The sequence below is a fragment of the Motacilla alba genome, chromosome 1A (genome assembly GCF_015832195.1).
Source record: "Motacilla alba alba isolate MOTALB_02 chromosome 1A, Motacilla_alba_V1.0_pri, whole genome shotgun sequence".
In the NCBI taxonomy this organism is placed as follows: domain Eukaryota; kingdom Metazoa; phylum Chordata; class Aves; order Passeriformes; family Motacillidae; genus Motacilla; species Motacilla alba.
In genome coordinates this window covers 49,932,850-49,953,251 of record NC_052031.1, presented here as the reverse complement: position 1 = coordinate 49,953,251, position 20,402 = coordinate 49,932,850, and the positions used below count along the sequence as shown (strand labels likewise).

Here is a 20,402-nt window from a genome sequence, read left to right as displayed (position 1 = left end):
GCTCACAGAAAGAGGTTTGGCTGGCGCTGGGGACCAGCCACTCTCTGGCTGCTCGTGGGGGAACACTTTTACTTCCAAGGAGGGGGCTGGGGCTGTGCCCAGGTGGGATTTTGGGGAGGACAAGGCCTGGGCTGTAAAGCCCTGAAGCCCCTCAGCAGCAGGGGGGCGGTGGGGGCTTGGCCACACTCACAGCTAGGGTTTAATGTCTATTAATAAGGCTAATCAGCTAAGCCCTGGCCATTGCTAACGCTCCATCCCTCACTCACGCTGCCGCTCCCGTGAGGGCTCCCCCAGCACACATTGGGTATTCCCAGATTGGTGAGGCCCCCACAGACCCTAGGGGAATGTTTTTTGCCTGCACTGAGCAGCCCTGGGGTGCCCAGGGCACACACTCCAGCAGTGCGTGAGGAGAAGGGGGCCTCAGGTCCTTGCAACAAGGACAGACGGGGGCACTCAGGGGGCAGCCAACAATGAGCAGTATAGCCCTTCTGGTGCCCTCCACATCCATCCCAGACCCCTGGGCTGGTGGCTGCCCCATCTGGACTCGCAGCACTGCAGTGTCCAACACCAGAGCCGTGGGCAGCCACCATGGCCCCAGTGCTGGTGTGGAGCGCCTGTCCTCCTCCCCCTGCATCCTGTGACTGAGGGGATGTCCCAGCCACTGAAATGGACACAGAAGATGCATTCTCCATTTTATTTTAAAAACCCCATCTATTTTCCACAGGACAGTACATGAAGGAACAGGGCAGTGGTGCTGGACAGTGTCACCTGCCCCTGCTTTGCCCTGGCACTGCCCAGCAAGGTAAGGGGCTGCACCTGGGGCTGAGAAGAGGCAGGTGCTGCTAGAAATGGACGCAGTTGTCAAAGAGGCCGAGACCAGACCCTGTCAGCTGGACCACATCACCGGAAGCCTTCTTGTAGCTTTCTCTTTTGGGGTTCATTCTTCTGGTGGCAAAGGAACGGTTTGGTGACAGTCCTTCTCTGCCCACAGCAGGGGTAGCAAAGCTTCACCTTCAACATCCCAACAGCACTGCCCTGGCTGCAGGTGATCTTAGCCAGCCCTGCCTCCAGCTCCAGCACCATCCCCTCTCCCAGGCCACCAGAACCAGTAACACCAGACTGCTCCCTCCCACACCAGTACAGTAACAACACAAGGGGAGGGAAGCAGGGATCAATCCAGAAAGGGCAGCAGAGATCTGCTTCTGACTAAAGCACACCAGGCACCCAGGTGAGATGGGTCCCATTGTCCCAGAGGTACGGGAGGGGAAAAGAGAGTTCACTCCTGGAGTGGTAGCACTATGTTGCTGCCCAGCTGGAGGTCAGCATTATCACTTCTCCTCCTCCTTCTCTGCTGAAGTTCTTCACTGCCCACAGCCCTGTTTCATCGGATGATGGGTGCCGAGCGATCGTTGGTGACTGTGGGGCGCAGCTTGACCGTGGCAAAGGGGTTGGTACCTCTGGAATGGGAAAGGAAACAGGCAACCATCAGAAAGTCTGCAAATGCCATGCAGGGATGTCTGTGACCAAGCAAAAGCCACTCAGTCCTGTTGCAGTCACTTCCATGCCAAGGAGGAGAGCGTGGTAAAGCTCATTCCTGAGTATGTTTCCTCCATCCTTAACACACCCTGCTGCACATTCCCATGTGGTTCCCCTTGGGCTCTCCTGAGGGCTTCTCACCCTCCTTCTTCCAAAGGATGAGGAAGGGACACTAGCACATGGCTGTCCCTCATGATAGCACTCTACACTCGTAGAGTGTGCACCAACCCTCCAAGCAAGGAGTCAGGGAGTGCAAAAAGGCCACGGCACCACACCAGAAATATGGAGACACCAATGCATCTGCAGGGGGAAGAAACCCAGGGATTTATGGCAAGTCTCATCCCCACAGACCTGACTCATCAGAACTCAAAGCCGTGTCCTTTTATGCCTCAGCCCTTTCCAAGCAGGCAGAGATGCACAGTAGTGTAGCTCCACACTCAGGCTGTGAGCTGCTATTGTGACCCTTCCAGGACAGATGGGAAGGAGCATGCGGGTCTGGACGGGTGTTCATGGTGCTCAGGTCCTACCTCATTTTATCTGAGTCAGGATAGGACCTTCCCAGTCAGCAGAGGCCAGAATGGACCCCCTCTGCCTCCTGTCCTGGAAGGTAGGCTGTGCATCGCTTTTCCCCAGACACTTCCTCGTTCCTCCCACATTTGATAATCCAAAAGATTAAATAATAATAGCATTGTAATAATACTCCCCTCTGTCAGATTATTCCAGAGTGGAGTTCCACATCCTACTCACCGTGGGAAGAGTTCAGGGGGCTGGTCAAATACTCCTGATTTCTGCAGTGAAAAGAAAAGCAGCAGTGAGAAATCTAGAGTAGGGAATGTAGAGAGTAGAGTGGGGCAGGAGACACTGCACACATGGAGGAAGATTTCACAAAACACTTAGGTGAGTTAGGAGCCCAAGTCCTCTTAACAGGGCTCTGACTCCTTATTCAATCAAGCTCTGCAAAAGTCCACAAATTCCCCACTGTAGATAATACCCTGAATTTTGTTGTGGGGGGTTGTCCCTACGCCAGAGGTTCCTTACTCCCCTAGGACATCTTCCTTTGTTTTGGGGAAGAAAGGAGATGACTCAGATCCCCAAAATGTCATATCTGAAGAGCACAGCAAACAGTGACAGTCTGAGCTACGTTTCACCCTCCAGCGCAGCCAGAGATGCCCCCTCATGTTGCCCACACACCCTGGCAAAAAGTCTGTTGTCCATGCCCTCACGTGCTTCCTGCATCCATGGGGAACTGTACGTACCTACCCTCCGCCACATATTACTTAAAAGTGGACAAAACTGATGGACGAAGTTGGACCTAGGCCCTGTGGCCCTTATTCTTGGAGAGTAGATAGTGAAGGATCAGTGACAGCTGACCTGCTAAAGTACTCTGGTGGCAGACAAGTTGGGAAGTCACACCCATTTGTTTGTGGCTCAGCTGGGGGATGTCTTGGGCATACATTTAAAGCAAGGCTGAGTCTTTCCAAATTAGTCTTTCCCTCCTTTATAGTGAGGTTTCACACTCTGCCATGCTGTTCCAAATGCTGCACACAATTCATGACTCAATCCCAGGTGTGTCCCTACACGCTAGCCCTGGGGCAGGATGAAAACCCAGTGACCCAGGGGGACAGAAAGGCTGCAGAGGCTGTCCCCTGTGTTACACAGCCTGAGGCTACCTGAAACCACAGAGCAGGACATAAAGGGGGGAAAAAGAGTAATTAAATGTTGCGGTTTCCAGTTCTTTGAGACATTCAATTGCTTGCAACCTTGCACTGACCTGGAGCCAGTTACCGTGGAAAAGGATTTCCAGCCCTCTGTGAGACTGAGCAAGAAATGCCCCATGGGCAGCGCTGTTCTTTCCTCCCCCAGGTCCTCACCTTTAACTTGGTTATCCCCAGTCAATTCCCTACTGCTGGAAGCAATGGTGAGTGGAGGACTTCCTTCTCACTGTGCCATCCATAAGCCATGAATTGGACACAACTTGTTCTAAGGCTCTCAAATACTGCTGTGCCCTCAGCCTTTGCTCCCAGCTGTGACTTACAGCTTAAAGCTGTGACTTTAGGCCAAACCTCATCTGAATTTAAAAGAGGAACCCTATGAAACTCCTCTCCATTCTCTGAAGGGAGAAGAAGGATGGCATCTCTGTTAGCTGGTCACCCACTCCCAGACCAGCCTGGTCACTCCATGGTCCTACTATTAGCAGAAAGAAGTGCTGCCCTGGAGCCACCAGAAATCAGGCTGGGAGGTCATGGAGAAAAGGACTGAACTGAAGGGTCCCTGGTGAGCAAAAAGAGAGAGAGATGAGAAGGGCAGGGGCAGGAAAGCAGTCCCTTGGGGGAGCAAAGCCAGGCACTGAGGATCTCACACAACAGGAGGACTGGCAGGGGTCATCAGACAAGGTGGCGTGTGGACAGACTGGGTGAGAAAGACTGGTGCTAAGACTCAGGAAAGCAGCAGGGCCCTTCACCAACATCAGAAAGGTGATTTTCTGTCTTTACTGGCCAAAGCAGAAAAGGTGTGCCTTGGAAGATGAAAGTCAGATGGGGCCCACTTCACACACACCTGCCAGTCACTGCTCCTGCACTCACCTTGGAGCCAGAGTTGACTGGGGTGGCCGCCCCACTGTGGTGACTGCTGGCGCCCACTGAGAGGGGAGGTGGGTCTGGCAAGCTGGGCTGGGCAGCAGCAGGCCAGTAACTGCTGGAGGATGGAGTGCTGGGATGGTCCAGGATGTCATCCATACTGTGACTGCTTCGCAGCGGGAAGGACCTGAGCAAGAGGAGAAGACAGTGAGGTGGGAGCCTAAGAACAAGGAGCAGGGAGCAGCACAGGTGCTAGCACAACATGGGATGTCTCTGGAGGAAATACACTTGTCTTGGGCCGGCCCAGTTGCACGAACCTTTGAGATGACATTGCACAGGTTATGGGAGCTGCCTAGGGAAGCCTGCGAGATTCCAGGGCACAATGAGGCTCTTGGCAGATTCTCCAGCATGGGAGCCTGCAGCTCTCCATGAGGCACACTCTGAACAATTACCCCACTGGCATTTGTGGTGTACCAGGAGCTCCTGCCCAGCCAGTTGCCATCCTGTTACCTGGTGTCCGGCTCCTCCATCTCCCTCGTATTCTCCAAAGGCTTGACATAAGCTTCAGGGAACCAGCCACACCTAGGGCACAGGAACAGAGCCAAATGAGGTCCAGGCAACCATGGCTTGTGGTTCTTCAGATCCAGTTGCCAAACACTCCTGATCTGCACCCATCCCACACATCACTCGAGCCATGTTTGCCACTACGGTGTGTGACAGGGCTCCTGCACTTCTTTCACCTACAGATGGGGCACAGGGGTTATCATGGGACAGACCTTTGAGCCTGGAGCAGGACTTGCTTATCTCAGGAGCTGTGCAAAACCTGTGCCCCTGGGAGTAATGTTGGTGCAATCCAGCAAGTGACACTCCAACTAACCACAATCACAAGGAAGCTGTGGAAAACTCATCCAGGGATTTTACAGTAGCTCTACTCCAGAACAGCTGCCCAAAGAAAGGCACTGCTTTTGTTCATCTCACATCTGTGAGCATTCCTGCAGACCACATCCTGTGTGGAACGGGGCAGGCTTTACACAGAGATGTTGGCTGGCAGTGCCACAGGGAGTAATTCAGTAAGAGCTGGGTGCAGCAGTTTCCGTGCCCTGCCTGTGCTGGAGGCTGCGGCAGCAGTTGCAGCGTGAGCTAAGAAATGCCAGGCCTCTCAGGTAACTCCAACGGTTCATGGCCCTGAGCTGGATCCCATGACAGGAGTCACTCAGTCATGCGAGCCAGGAGGGGGTCACTGCATTCCTGGCTCTTCCACCCAAAGCCCCCGGAGGTTTCCCAGGCAGCCCATCCACGCCAGCCCTGCCACACCGCATCTTCTTGGCACGGAGAGCCCCCATCACTGAAGACACAGCGCCGCCCCACTGAGATGGTGGGTGGGACACACTGCCCAGGCCACACCAGGAGACATGGGGGGTGATCATTTTGGGCTTAACCCTTCCAGCTCCAGACTCAACAAGCCTGCATCCGGCCAATTTACAGCAGCAGAGTCACGTACGTGGATGAGCCCTCCAGCTTGCCGTAGAGCCAGCCATTCTGTGCCTCTGGCATCAGCACCGTGATGACATCCCCGGGCTCAAACCGCAGCAGGGTCCGGTTGGCACCTGTCGTGTGGGGCACGATGGCCTGAACTCTTGTTGTGCCGCTCCTCTTCCTGCCCTCGCTGCCGCTGCTGGCCTCGCCAAAGGAACCTGAACGGGACGTACGGCCCGCAGGGAGCAAACCTGTGGGGAGGCATCCCAAGGGTCTGGCTGGAGTCTGGCATCCTCCTGCAAGACTCTGCTGCCTCAAAGGGACCAGTGCTTTCCCAGGCAAGTAATTACTCTAGGGGAGGAGCAGATGGCCTTTCAGCGAGAAAGCAAAACATAGCATGGGAAAAGCAGGGTAAGCATCCTGCAGGAGACAATCAACTCAAGCCAAACCCCTTTGTTTTGCACTGTGTCCTCTCTGGCCAAATGCCTAGAGCGTAAGCACTGCATGGTCTGGCTGATGCCCTCCCTGACTGACAGTCCTCTTCCTGACCTGCTAGAGCTACTGATTATTTGGTCAATTTCTCTCTCTCCCTGTCCTTTTTTTACTTCTTTAAAAAACTTTAAGCTGAAATTTCTCAGGAAGGAAAACCAGGTATGTCATGGGTTAAGTGGCTGGGTTTTATAGGGCAAGCTAATATTTAATCTGGTAGTATGGGAGAAGGTGCTTTACAAAAATGGGAATTCTAGCAAGAACCAGTTCTTGTAGTTCAAGGAGCCTTGAAAACTGTACATTTGTAGGTTCCCCACCTCACACAGCCTGGCCTTGCCCTGGATGGACTCTGCCCTGAAGGCTGAGCTCACTTTCTACTTCAGCCTTGCCCTCTACAGCTCCCATCGGCACTGTCCTCTCACCATGCCCAGGAATGTGGCTGAGGTCTGGTGGTCTGGTAGAGTGGTGGTCCCTTCCCAAAACCAACCCTCTTCCCAGAGAGTCCAACCCCTGTGTCTCCCCACAGCACTGCTCCCAGAAGTGGGTCATACTGGCTGCTGATGGTGTCCTCCGCAGTGGCCGCCTGGGAGACTCTGGCTGAGGAGACATTCTCATTTCTGGAGGGTCTGGAGAGAAGATGCTGGATCTACTCCCAGTCATAGAAGAAGCAAAGTCCCCAAGGGGTCTCTGGGGCTGTTGGAAAGAAAGGGGGTTGAACACACATCCACGAAGGCTGTGTTAGGCAGGAGATGCTCTGAGAGATATGCAGTCCCTCTTAGAAAGACAAAGTCAGCACATTCCTCGATTGCAGCCCACACACAGGCTACTCTTCCTCTTGGCCAGGAAAGGCCACCGGAGCTGGACAAGGCACCATGGTTGGCCAGGGACTGACCTTGCCCTGCAGCCTCACCACCAAAGAACCATTGAATATTTTGGGTTGGAAGGGACCTTTAAAGGCCATCTAGTCCAACCGCCTGCAATGAGCAAGGACGTCTTAAATCAGATCAGGTTGCTCACAGCTCAGTTCAGCCTGACCTTGAATGTTTCCAGAGACAGGGCATCCACCACCTCACTGGGCAACCTGTTCCAACATCTCACCAAACAAGGTTAAGCTGTCTGCGGGCTCCTCACCATCTCGAGGTGGGTGGGTGTGAGCCGTCCTGATGGATAGCCCTGGCCGTGGGAGGCTGAGAGCAGCCCCTGTGGGTGGCTGTTTGAGGGGTTACGGCTGGCTTCCAGCTGCTCCTTCCACCGTGGTGCCTTGCTCTGGATCATGCCCCGAGCCTGGGAAGAAACGGAGAAGAGATGTTGATGGGCAAGGCAGCTACAGAGGAAGCCTAGGGCTTATACATGCATTAGAGACCAGGTCCTCCCAAAATTAGGCTTGTGGGAATGGCCAAACAGCTCCCTGTAGGCAGGAATTTCCAGGATGGCACCCTCCAGCAGAGATCTCCTGGTCCCAAAGACCCTGCTGATAAACACCTACAGCACCCTTCCCTCCTCCATCACTCACACACCCAACTAACCCCAAGCCAGCACCACCCTCAGCCCACATGTTCTCCCAGCCTAGTACAGCCAGTCTGAACCTCACAGCAAGAAACAAAACAGTTTCCTGCCCAGTCCATGCACAGATGCATCCTTCACCTATGGGATGGCTCAGCCCTGGCTCCCTTCTGCCTGCATGCTCCCACTCCAGCCCTGCCGTCTGCTCCCCCAGCTCTGCTCCCCAGCATGGCAGGGCTGTACCCTGCTGTAAAACTGGAGGAGAGTGTTGTAGAGCATCTGGTGCTTCTCAGCCAGGAAGCGGTAGCGGCGTTTCTCCTCCAGCTCGGCCTCCCTCTGGCTCTCAGAGACGAACGCCTGCATCTCCGAGCGCAGCCGCATCACGTTCTCCTGTGTCACAGGGGAAAAAAAGGAGGAAGGGGTCAGTGAAAATCCAGCAGAGTGGACTCAGGGGGAGGGATGGAAGGAGTCATCATGTCTATCAGCTTCTCAGTCCTCTTGCAGTGCTGGAGCAGCAGAGAGGAGCTAGAGCAGAGTGCCGGGGATTAAGTCCTTGCTTCCTGAGGCTTCCTAAATGAGGAAAGGGCTTGGCAGGACTGAGTACCACAGGTCAGTAGCAGCCTGTGGAACAGGAGTTTCCTACTTTCCAGATAAGCCTGCTGGCTTTTCAACACTGGGGCAACCCCTTGGCTAAGGCTGCTGAGAAATCAGCCCTGGTTCCCGAGAAATCATCCAGTTCTTATTACCAACTCCCCTTCCTGCCATCACTGCTTACCTTCATCTCCCGGGCATTTTTGTCACGAGCCCTCTCCATTCTCCACAGCTCTGCCATGCACTTATCCAGGTTGGTGGCTCTTCGCTGGTACTCCAGCTCATACTGCTTCTGACTCTCCTGCCAGGGAGAAAACAGGCTCAGCAAGGAGCCAGAGACCCAGCCACACTGTGAAGCAGCAAGGGTCCTGCTCTGACGGGTGGTTGGACATCTGAGTCCACCTGCAATCAGGCTTCACCTGGACCTCTTAAAAAATGCCTTTCTTGTCATTTTAAATGGCCCAAGAGTGCTGATGAACCTCCAGATCTCAGGAGCAAAGGAGTGGCACCCAGCTGCCCAGCCCTGGATCCCAAGGCCGCTGTCTTTCTCTGGGACACTACCTGCCAGCACGGCCAGCGGGGCCACAGCAGCACAGGACCCACAGACAAGCAGAGCCTGGGATTTGGGGAAGCTGGGAACTCTGCTTTTGGAATGCTGAGTCTCTCAGCCCCGCTGAAGCATTTGGCAAGTCCCACTGCACAAAGAACAGCCACCTGCCCTCTTTTAGCTCTCCATCATCAGCTGAACAAGGGGAGTTTGTTCCATGATGGGAGAAGGTGAGACCCCCTATCTCCTGCTGAGAAGAATCACAGAAACACCTCAAGTGTTGAAGCAAAAACCCTTGGGTGAAGGGGAGAGATAAACAAGGAGAGCTGAGGAGGAGAAGGGAGTTCACACTTACACTGATAAACTGCACATCCATTTTGCTGTTCTTCTCCATGTGCTGCAGCAGGTCCACATGGAAGGTCTGAGCCTGAAAGAGGGGAAGGAGCCATCACCCTTATCCCTTCACCATATGGGATGTTGCATGCACTGTGATAAGGGGTGGCTCATAAAACTTGCAGGGCAAGTGACTTGCAGCCAGGCTCTGGGCATGGCAGCCCTGTGACCCTCCTCTGCCACGTGCAGCAGGGAGGCAGGCACCTGCCTGCAGGCATGTGTGAGGGCAGCTGATGGGGTGAGTGTGGTAAATGCTGATAAGCTGTATTTAAGGAAATCACTTAATTGTCTACCTCCACCAGCCCTTGGGAAAACCACTCACCACAACTTCCAAATCAGAGCTCAGTAGTCTCTGCGTGTCAGACATCTGCATCAGAATTTCACCTTGGGGGAAAAAGACAGGAGAAGGTGAAAAAGTCCTGTGGCCATTTTCTCATGTGCCTAGGGAGGCAGACCAGCAGCACACAGCTCAGGCTGATGAGCTTTCACACGGCTGTGAAAGTCCAAGAGATATCACAAAGCACTGCTCTCTGCACCTTGGTAGCCTTCCTTCCCAGGCACTGCCAATGCAGGGTTACCCCAGCCCACGTGATGGCTGGACCAGTGCTCTGCTACAGCCCCAGGTGTCAGAGGCAGCCTCGCCTCTGCCATGGGCTCTGGGGGCTAGGTTTCTGCTCTGCCACAGCCCCTGCATGCCCCATTTCTAACCCCAAAGGCTCCCCAGCTGCACTGCTCATTTCTGGCTGTCCTATGGAAGGCAGCTCCAGCACCCGCTCTGACCCTGTGCATGGTCCCACTTCACCGGTGTCGGCCTTATGAAACCAGAAAGGAAGAGACTGATGACAGGGAGCAGAGGAGCCAGCTGGGAGGGGCAGATGACAAGAAGAGTCTGCAGAAGGGGCACATCTGCTGGAAGCTTTTTGCTAAAATGTTTAGCAGTGGAGCAGCTCCCTGACCACGTTTTCAGCAGTTGCCACCAGGCTGCAGAGTTATTTACACAACTGAGTGTGAGGCCCTCAGCCCCAAGCTGCCATTCCAGCCAGTTGCAGGCTCAGAAAGACAGAACCCCATCAGTTGTTGTCAGTGCATGCTCCCTGACTTTTCCCTCACATCCTCAAGGAGGAGAAAAATGCTTCCTCCCTGCTGAAAATTTCATCTCTGGTGGCAGGATGCCTCAACAAGGACTGGTTTCTGTGAGAGGTCCATCACAGGAGCTGAGCTCACTCACTGATCTCAGAGAGATACAGGGAAGACTGCCGGGACTGTGAGAAATGTTCAAGGACACACAATAAATTTGACTGTCACCACCTGGACAGGGCCTGGTACAGAGAGACGCCACTTAGAGGAGCTGTTTTTCTTGCCCCAGTACCTGGAAGTGGACCAACTAAGGGAGAAGGTCAGAAAAAGGTAACTGTGGCTCACCACAGGAGGGAAGATGATGTGCAGGAGAGCCTTACCCAGCACATGTGAGGTGGAACTCCGCAATGCTTGCTCTCCAATCTTCTCAATTGCCTTAAAATACACTTCAGCTGCTTTGGATAGTGCTGTGGAGAGGAGAGGGGTGGTAAGGGTCCAGCCTGCCTTCCCACCACCACCAGCTCCAGCAAGCAGCACACAAAACTGACACCTCCTGGTAATTTGCCTACAGGTCCCCCACCTCTCCCCATCAGCAGAGGGTCCTGGAGCTGAAGAGTGCTTAAGAGCAGCTCAGGACATGTCAGAGGTGGCAGAGCAGCAACCTTGTCCTGGGGGAGGGGATAGGAGGTGTCCAGTGGACGCAGTACTGTGGTCTGGAGCCCTGGCTGTGTGGGACCCCACTCACCGTGGAAGGCACGCAGGTAGTTGTTCCCCAGGTACACCAGGTTCTCCAGCGCAGGGTTGAACTGCTCCAGGATACTCTGTGGCCAGGCAGAAGCACATTAATGCCATTCTTCCTCATGCCCAGAGACCTCAGCAGGTCAAGGCCCCTGGCTGTGGTTTTGCTGGGTGAGAGCCCCCTCTGGAGCACTGGAACTGAGACAATGTACAGGCAAGCACAGCCAGCTCCCTGCATCGGGGCTGGTTAGCAACTTCAGCTGCCCTGAGCCTTCCCAAGCCAGCCAGGAGAGGGGCTGTGCCAGAGGGCAAGGTAGCCCACTGCAGAGCCAAGTGGTTGCCTAAATGAAGATGGCTTTCTCCCAAGGGCCCACACCCACTGCAGGCAAGGGGATCTGAGCTGCCTTTTCCCCCACCCCACAGCCAGCCGGAGGGCCACTGCTTATTATCCAGGCATGAACACAACCCTTTCCTGGCCAGGATGTGGTGCACTGCCAGACTCAACAGCTTAGTGAGAGAAGGGATGGACAACCAGCTTCTCTGCTTTTATTTGCATTTATCTAGGGTGTCCATTGACTACAGAGAAGACCAGAGACCGGAGTAAGCAATTCCCCACTTCTGTCAGCACTCCCCCCTTGGTTCAGCACTGGTGTGTGTAGGGAAGCACTTATGAGATGAGAGACTCTTTCAAGGGAGCGGCAAAACGGCTGATCAAACTTCTTCCTGCCAGCAACCAAGGTGCGTCATCCTTCATGCTCCATGTCCAAACCACCCTGCCTGCCCAGTTCTTTTCTGAATCTGTCCTTAGGAACAACACCACCCTCTCCTCTGGCTCCCAAACACAGCCCAGAGCCCACAGGAGCTGCTGCCGTTCAGCCTGTGAATGGATTCAGCCCTCAACACCCAAGGGAGCCTTTGGCAGAAAACACTTATCTCCCACCCACACATCCCCCATACGCAGTCAGGAGCAGCCTTTGATGCCAACACTCACCTTATAGATGGAGATGGTGGATCTGTAGGACAGATCCATCTCTGGAGCCTATTCACTCTCCCACAGAGAAGCAAGGAGCAAAGGAGAGTACAAGGTGCTATTCTGGCGTGAACGACTCTGCTTCCGCACAGCCAGCTGGATGGAAAGAGCTTGTCACCAGCAAGGAAGGACAGCAGGAAGACAGAGATGTGGTACAAAGGGAGCACTGATGGAGTTTAATAATTCACCAGCCGAGAGGCTGGAACTTGATCTCTGGAAGTAACCAGACTCTGGGGGGGAGAGAGGAATCCTGCGACAGCCAGCAAGGACATGTGACCGCCTCTTTGCATTATTGATTGCCAGCCTGGTACCCAGCCCTGCCTGTCCTGACACCTGCGGCGCCGGCCACCTGCCTGAGTCACTGCCTTATGGCTCGCTGTCCCGGCACTGCCACGGCTCCGACGGGGCTCGCGCGGCCTCACTGTGCTGAGCAACTGAGGCGTCCGCAGGTCTCTCTCACACAGGCACCTCGCAAGTCAGGAGATCCCTGTCAGCTTGTGATCACAGGCAGCAAAGAGCAGCAGGCAGGGAGGAACACAAGGAAAACTCTACACGTATTTCAGCTCTCCCCTGCCCATATTCCCCCACCCCAGGCTTCAGCCCTCCGGCTCTTAGCCTCCCTCCCACTCCCGCTCTCAGTGAAACTCTTAACAGCAGGAACAGGCTTCTGTCTGAACCCTTTCCTAGGTTTCACCTCTGGTGAGCTGGGACCAGCACTGCCATTGTGATTTCTTCTGGGCACGTGCCTGGGAAGAGATGGATCAAGCAAAACCTAGTCTTCTATTTTTTTAGGCCTGGACAGCTCCAAGAGGATCCTCATATTGCAGCTGGTTGTAACTGCTGGGGGGTAACCAGCCACTCATACCACCCACTTGCTCCCAGGGCTGGCTGCAGGGATAGCTCACTCACCTCTTCAGCCCCGACAAAGGGTTTAAATCCTGTGTCTCAAGGAGCCCTTTCTCTGATTTTCTACCTGTAAGAAATTCAGTCTGCAAGCTTAGAGGGGTCTCTGGGAACTCACAGGATGGAGAGAAAGACAAGACCACCATGGACTGCATGACATTGGAACCAAATGCAAATCCTTCTTTATTTTAGGACATGTTAGTTTCTCACAGAAACAGGCAGCAGCAGTCCATTGACTCAAGAGAAAACCATTAAAAATTCAGTTTTTCAGGTTACTCCTCGAAACACCTCCAAATAGATACATAAATTATTTATAAATATGCAAAAATTACTGCAGAAACAACAACTGGTGTAGCAATCACAGTAGAATTTCCAGTCGTAAGAAAAAAGTAAATCCAAATTGTCACAGGGCTGGCTTCTTTGGTGGGAACTGATCTCAGAGCATTTCAGTTTCATGTTAAGAATAAAGAGAAATTATCTCTTTACAAAGCCAAGGCTCTTGTCTCTTCCACTGAGCTCGCTGTAAAGACAGGCTTTCACATCTCAGCCCCTGAGCAAAGTGTAACACAGCAAATCAGCAGCACAATAAAGTCCTGGGTGGGGGAGGCTGCTCCCTCTCCAGGCACAGTGTTGCCAACCCATCTCAGAAGGAAAAGGAGAAGCTGTTGCAGAAGGCAACTGTCTCAGGAAAGACTTGCCCTTCTCCAAGGCCAGTTGCAACTTTCTGCATTGTATCTACTGCAAAAAGTTGCAGCATTTCTGCTCCCCTTCAAACTGGGTGTGTTGAGAGAAAAACAATCCCTTTTCTCCAAACTATACACTCTGAAATACCTTGGGCCCAGCGGGCCAAGCAATCCCTGAAGCTTTATCAGGCCTAGGCCCGTTCTGTGACGTAGGAAGGTGCACGGTGCTTTGTCAGTGGAGGTACTGCTCAGACAGGAGACATTCCAGCTGCTACAGCTCAAGACAAGTAGGTGAGGGCTCTGGCTCTGGATTCTGGGTCAGAAAGCAGGGCAGCAAAACCAAGCACAGCAGCAGAGATGGGGTTACAGCACAAATATAACTGTCAGCATTTCACAGCTATCACACGTCATACATTCTGTGTTTGGGAATACAGGTGTATGTGCACTGTTGTCTATTCAATATTAATTCCTCTCATTTATTACAAGTCTGTCCCCCACCTCAACACCTTGGCTCAAGGGCAAATCTGAGCGATGTCAGTGTCTGCTGCTCCTTGCCTTCAGAGCGGGAGCCTCCAGGTCAGTCACGGGCAGAGATGTTGCACCAGCTGCTCGAACTGCTCCCGCTGCTGGTAGATGTAGAGCTGGGTGTCCCAGAGAGCGTTCACCAGCACGGCATCGTTCACCTCGTCCAGCATCACCTCCGTGTGCAGCTGAGGGCTGAGCCTGCGGGCAGCGAGACAGCGTCACCAGCTGGGCACGGACATGGAGGTAACCAGGCACGAGCCTGCCAACCAGGACACTCCCACCAAGTGGCTCCCACCGCCGGGGTGCTTGCTGGCCCTTGGTCTGTCAGGCTTGCAGAGCACAGACCTGCGCCCTCCTTCAAGGCCCAGGCACACTCAAGGCTGAGCCACGGTGAAGCAGCTGCAGCACACGAGGGACAAGTCTAAAACAGGCTGTGCAGGGTGGAACGGGGCAGGATGCACATCCCAAAGGGCCGTGCAAGACAACACCTCCCAAACCTCCCTCAACCAGCCCAGACCAGGCGTGCTGGGTGCCCCAGCTCCTGTGGAGGGCCAGGGCACGCTCCATGCTGTCACTGAGGCACGTGCAGGGGGCAAGTCTGGGCAGGCATGACTCTGGAGGGGATGCCATTTGGGATGACGCACGTCACAGCCAGGTCTGAAGCGAGAGGGATAAAAATAGGTCTGTGCAAGAGAGTAGAAAGGAAGCTCCTACCGGAAATAGGGGACATCCGTCATCTCACACCAGGCCCTGGCACGATCCACAGCTGGGCCATCTGCGTCAGTGCACTGCAGGAGAAACAGGCCCGCAGTTACAGCCTGGCTGCTCTTCCCCTGCCTACCACAGGCTTCCCTAGCACCCAGTCCAACTGCACAAGCCTCAGAGGGAAAATAAAAACGAAGAGCAAGGGCATCCTGGATGGCACTGCTCGCCACCGAGAGCTGGGTGGCTTTTCTTTTTCTTTACTTTTATCATAACGGCAGTGCTCCTGATCCTTGGGACACAAGAATTGCACCCTACAGACCCTTCATACATCACAGCACATAGTGGATTGCCTCATGGAAACTCCCAGGATGATCTGAATGACAGCCTCCTTGGGATTTCACCTGTATCCATTCTATCCAAGCCCTGTACAGCAGAGCCTGTGATCACTTCAGGCTTACTGGACTATCCTGGGACAGCTTCCCTGGAAGCTCTGAAATAAACAACAGGAGAAGCAAAGGACTTGGGGCATTTTCTCACTTCGGGAAGCTAAAAAGGAGATAAAGCAACAGCATTAAAATCATAGTCAGAACTTCAGTTCTGATCTTTCTGGCTTTCATCCATTTAGAGTGTTTTCATGAATAACATGTAATGATCATCTTCCTGAAGCACACAAGTGCATATGCCAGCTACACACTCCTAACCACAGCTCTCAACTATTGTTTTTAATTAATGACTCTCATTTCTTTACTATTTACTAATTTCCTCAGAGGGAAAAACAAAGTTTTTCTAAAGAAAAATGAATTGCTGTTTTTTGAGGCATGATTAATTTTTTTTCCCCCCAGGTTGCTCAGATGATAAACAATGCTTCCTGGAAAGATACCGAGTTTCACAAACTCACACTTGCAAAAGTTCCTAAGAGTCGCCGACCACCATCCTGTCTTTAGCTCCTTTCAGCTGCAAGAATATCCCTGGGGATGAGTATCCCTTTGGGGCACTCAAAACCACAAAGAATCAGACAGGTCTTCAGGCCTGCAGTGCTCCTGCAATTCTTAAGTTATCCACTACATCCATGGTCAGAGCAGTTCCAAGGAAACAGAATTTACTTCTAAAAGGGGGAAGCGGAAGCTGGAAACTGGAAACCTTTTCTCTCTCCCTGCAAGTAACCCCAGGGGTTCTTTGCCATCCCCTCCTCCCAGTACTCACACAATCCACCACCATCTTGCCAAGCTCCCTGGCCCCGAAGACGGTCTTTGCCAATTCCCAAGGGTTTGAGGGGCGGAAAACATCCACAGAGCTCACTGGGACCTGTGGAGGCTTCCCTGTTCCCAGGGAGACCACCAACCCCAATTTCCTCACTTCCTGCTTCCGACCCTGAGGATAAACAAAAGATCTGTTAGCAATGACCAACAATGAAAGTGAAGCATCTCTTTCCACAGCAGCTTCCCAGGGAAGCTCTGAAAGCCAAGGAAAAGGCTCGGTTGCCTTTTCTTCCCCCATCCTCCCCCTAAATATGGCCTGGTGAGACAGCTGTAACCCACAGGACTTCAATAGTTGCACTGCTCTGTCCCTTCTCCCCCGATCACACCCAAACCCATGGGACCACCCTGGAGATGAGTCCTAGGACCAGGAAACCATGAAGCAGTCCAACTCTTCAGTCATTCTGGCAACACATCTCCCCTTTCAGCTACCACTGAGGAGGTGGTGGTATTCCAGGAGGAATAGCTACTACTGGTTATTCAACTTTTTGAAGAAGTTGCCTCATCACAGAAGGCATTCACTCTTCAGCCTTGCAGAGTACCTTACTGTGGAGGGATAGAATGTAAGAAAATAAAGATAATGCAGAAGGTAATCTCAGCCCCGAGGAGTTGCAGCTGTACCAATGATCAAAGATTAGGAACAGGCCCGACTTTAACAGGCCACAGCTGTAACTGATGAGAAGAAGAGTGCTATAAGAGAGTGGGTTGGCTGGTTAAGAAGGGAACTGGGAGCTGTGGGGAGAGCTGGAGTTGTTGGCTGTGCTGTGAAGAAGAAGGACTCAGTGCTGTGAGGAGCTGCCCCTGAGCAATCACCAAGAAGGTATGGAACTCTTGCAATAAGATAACACCTTACTCTTGTCTTCTCCATTTATTTTTGGGCAGAAAAAGGCCCTGCAGAGCCATGTCAAGGGCCACATACAACCATCAACTCAATTGTTCTGGTTCAAAGAAGCAAGGAGAGGCTGATGAGACTGTCTCCCCATCTCACACCCTTGTCAGAAGAGGCATCTCACCTCCTAGCCACTATTCTCAACACATATCCCCCTCCATACACCCTTTCATGGTGCTGCACTGCTAACTTATTTATCCACTAAGATATATCCACTCTCACACCGGCTTCTTCTTCAAGAGAGGCTGGGTGGAGCCAAAACCCTCCAGTTACCAGTCAAGGCTAGGATTTCCCTCACCTTTTTGATCAGTGTCTTGTTGTACTCGTGGATCTCTGCCATGGCATCAAGGGTGGGGTTGTTGGCCAGCAGCCCTCCATCCAGGAAACGACCAATGGGCCGGAAATAAGTGGGAGCTGCACCACTGCAGCGGGCAGCACGCCACACGAGCTGCTCTGCAAGGGACAAAGAGCAAAAGGCCTCTTGCAGCAACTCCACTGTCCATAAAGAGCACCCCAGCTCCACTAACACAAATCAGGATTGCTTGCAATCCCAGGAAACCCTGCCCTACACAGATGTGCCTCTTTCTACCAACAGCAGGGCTTCTCCTTGGATGCACGGGATGACTCTGCAGGGCTTTAAAAGATGTTCTCACCACTTCCTACATATCCTGGGTAAAATTCACTCTCTATCCATTTTCTTGCTGCTATTTTGATAGTGAACCAGTTATGTGTGCCAGACCAGGCAGCAAGCTGGAGGGGGCTGCACGTTTCAGTTACGTGGCTTTTCCATGTTTTTCTGTGGGAGCCCAGGGAAAGATGCTGATTGTACACAGGACTCCTCTAGCAGACCTCTTCCCTCATGTACCAGGAACAGGGCCTGGCTAGTGAGGCTCAAGAGCCAAGGGAGGAGGAGAGAGGAGAAATGGGAATCATCACTAGGACCTAGCTACAAGCCAAGACCAGGGATGAGCCATTCTGATTTTCAGGGAGGAAGAGCATGAAATCTGTCTCTGAGGGATGAAACCTTTCCAACCACCCAGCTGGACTTGTGTGTACCATCATTTACCTTCTGGCTGAGTGAGTGGCTGGAAAGATGCATTGGTCTTGTATTCAGTGGAGCATTTTGTCTCTGGTACAGGGTAATTCCGGAAAAGGTGGAGCTCAGCTGGCTGTCGGTCACACAATGTCCCTGTCACCATAACCCTGGAGAAGCAGATGTGAGAGAATAAGAGTAAAATGGAAAAAAAACCACTTATGGTTTCAATAGTCTACACATCCCACTCCTCCAGATCTGCTCTAAGGCTGAGCATCTCTGCTGACACAGGTCTAGAGCACGTGTGAGACAATGCATCAACCAGCACAGCCCGAGGCAGGACTTACTTGGGTTTTCGGACGTCTGTCATTTTGGTGTTTTCCCCAAATTCCTTCTTCAAGAACTCATCCAGGGGCTCCGACTCGTAGGGCCGAGAGCCCCGGAACACCATGTCCTTCATGCGGAAGTACAGGCAGCGCATGTAGTCCATGGACTTCCCTGAGATGGGCAAGAGGGTTGGCAGGAGCAGGCAGTGGGAGGAAAGGCAGGCAGAACAAACAGCGCATCAGAGCAAGGATTTCCCAGGACTAGTGGGAGTTGGGAGGCATCAGTCCCAATCCAATCCCCTTCCCAAGCTGCCCATCGTCTGCTTGGCTCTCAGCAGCACGACTGGGAAGGATTACAGAGGAAGAGCAAGCTTGGAGCAGTTTCCCGTTACCAGAATGTGTCAACCACCTTGCTGTAAGGCCTCTGTGAAGAGCACAGGAAGTACTGAATGTTGAACTCTGCCACAATGCACTCCCCAAAACCCAGAAAGCCGCTCAAAGCCAGCTGACGGGAGAAGCAAGCACAAAGCCAGGTCGAGGATTTCCTTCATTAAGGAATATCCCTTCTCTCCTTTGGCAGGCAGAAAATATCTCACAGGACTCAGGGAGGCAGTTCCCACCACACATCTGCTCCCCCAGGAGGAACATTCCGACCAGAGTGAGAAGGGATCCATTATGTCCTCACCATGTACAATAGCCAAGGCCAAGATCCCTCCAGTGCTGGTCCCTGCAATCCAGTCAAAAATCTCACGAATGGGACGGCCCGCAGCCTTTTCAATAGCCAGGAGAAGCTGGATGAGCACAAGGCCACGGATACCCCCTCCATCCAAGCACAGGAGCCGGTCCTGACTGCAGACAGACAGACACAGATGACTGGGAGCTGTGGGACAGATTATGAATCACAGAACACTCCGTGGGAATGTGGCCCTGAGGACAGGAAGCTATGCCAGCAAGTAGATTGCTGCAGACAGTGTAATTGGTGAATAAATAAATCCAGCAGTGCCTTCTCAGATGCAAATAAGACACATCCAATAAGCCTTGTCAGAGCTGGTGCAACATCCTTTGCTCTTGCATAGCCACCTCTAACCTTTACACCAGAAAGACACCAGCCAAAAACACACCCAAGTCCCTTACTACACAGTAATGGGTATTGTGTCATAAATAAAAAAAGCAGACAGACCTAAATCCTGCCAGCAGCACTTCAGTGCCAACTCCTCCACTCCACACAAGGTGAGGTGCAGGCACTGCCAAGACAGTGCAGAGGAGCTGAGTGAACATCAGGGCAGCGTGTAGAGATGGGGAAACACAAAGCCAAAACAGTGTTGGGTGCCCAGTAGCACAGGGGAGGGACAAGAGCAGGGTTTCACCTCGTGAGTTCAGGCTGCACTGGAGCTCCAGGCAGGACACAAGGGTTATTTAACGAAACAAGAGATTTCTCAAAAGCTGCTGGAAAAACTGCAATGCTGACGAACATGAAATAATGTCAGTTCTGAGGATGCCACCCCTGTGGGTGTGGGAGGGGAGAATTCACACACAGATTTCACCTTCGAGCTGTACAGGAGCCTGGATAGAAGCTGTTCCTCACTTACTTTCTTCTAGCCTCACTGGGCATGTCCACAACATCTGGTGCCTTCAACAACTGTCCGAGTGTTGTGGAAATATACAGAAGGTCCTTGTATCCTAGAGGGCCATGAACATGCAAATGGGAAAAAACAAATTAGAGATCACCAATGTGGTAACTGATTTCCACCATAAACAAAGAGAGAATATCCAATTCCCTTCCCCACTGAATAAAGGTCCCTGCAGGAGACACAAGCCATCTTACCCACAGCCAACAGGTACCCCCCAAATTTAACTCCACACCAAAGGACAGCAACACCACCCTTTAGAGTGGGCAGCTGTAGATGCACTGGAAAAGACAGGATTTGGAGAAGCAGATGATGTACACGGTGGACGAGAGAAGGCAGAGCCCAGCAGCATGCCCACTACGCAGTTTACTGCAAGCTGTTAAGATAAAACCTAAATCTACTCCTCAAAGTAACCTAGGCAGGAGAGCTGTGGGGACAGGGTGACTTGTCATTACCCCTCAGTTGATGTTCACCCAGGCCACCCTGGGTGCGGGGCAC

The 20,402-nt window shown here is 52.8% G+C and overlaps 2 protein-coding genes across 3 annotated transcripts in view; both read right to left on the bottom strand.

Annotated features, from left to right (window-relative positions):
• Positions 1-679: 679 nt before the first annotated feature.
• Positions 680-12,879, bottom strand: BAIAP2L2 (BAR/IMD domain containing adaptor protein 2 like 2). Its single transcript, XM_038153523.1, has 14 exons — positions 11,918-12,879; positions 10,934-11,009; positions 10,569-10,655; positions 9,434-9,495; positions 9,074-9,145; positions 8,356-8,472; positions 7,824-7,970; positions 7,209-7,361; positions 6,629-6,770; positions 5,614-5,839; positions 4,623-4,694; positions 4,119-4,299; positions 2,284-2,324; positions 680-1,457 (listed from the first exon to the last, which is right to left on the bottom strand). The coding sequence occupies exons 1-14, from the start codon at positions 11,954-11,956 to the stop codon at positions 1,382-1,384; spliced, it is 1,491 nt and encodes a 496-aa protein (XP_038009451.1). The 5' UTR covers positions 11,957-12,879; the 3' UTR covers positions 680-1,381.
• A 139-nt stretch (positions 12,880-13,018) lies between these two features.
• PLA2G6 (phospholipase A2 group VI) overlaps positions 13,019-20,402 on the bottom strand; it is a 15,737-nt gene continuing 8,353 nt past the window's right edge. For both annotated transcript variants that reach the window (XM_038153521.1, XM_038153522.1), the window contains 8 exons: positions 19,866-19,956; positions 18,962-19,125; positions 18,298-18,448; positions 17,984-18,120; positions 17,216-17,370; positions 15,976-16,143; positions 14,782-14,855; positions 13,019-14,265 (listed from right to left, as the gene is read on the bottom strand). In XM_038153521.1, coding sequence (XP_038009449.1) covers positions 14,124-14,265; positions 14,782-14,855; positions 15,976-16,143; positions 17,216-17,370; positions 17,984-18,120; positions 18,298-18,448; positions 18,962-19,125; positions 19,866-19,956 — 1,082 coding nt within the window. In that variant the 3' untranslated portion in view covers positions 13,019-14,123. The remainder of the gene's footprint in view (positions 14,266-14,781; positions 14,856-15,975; positions 16,144-17,215; positions 17,371-17,983; positions 18,121-18,297; positions 18,449-18,961; positions 19,126-19,865; positions 19,957-20,402) is intronic.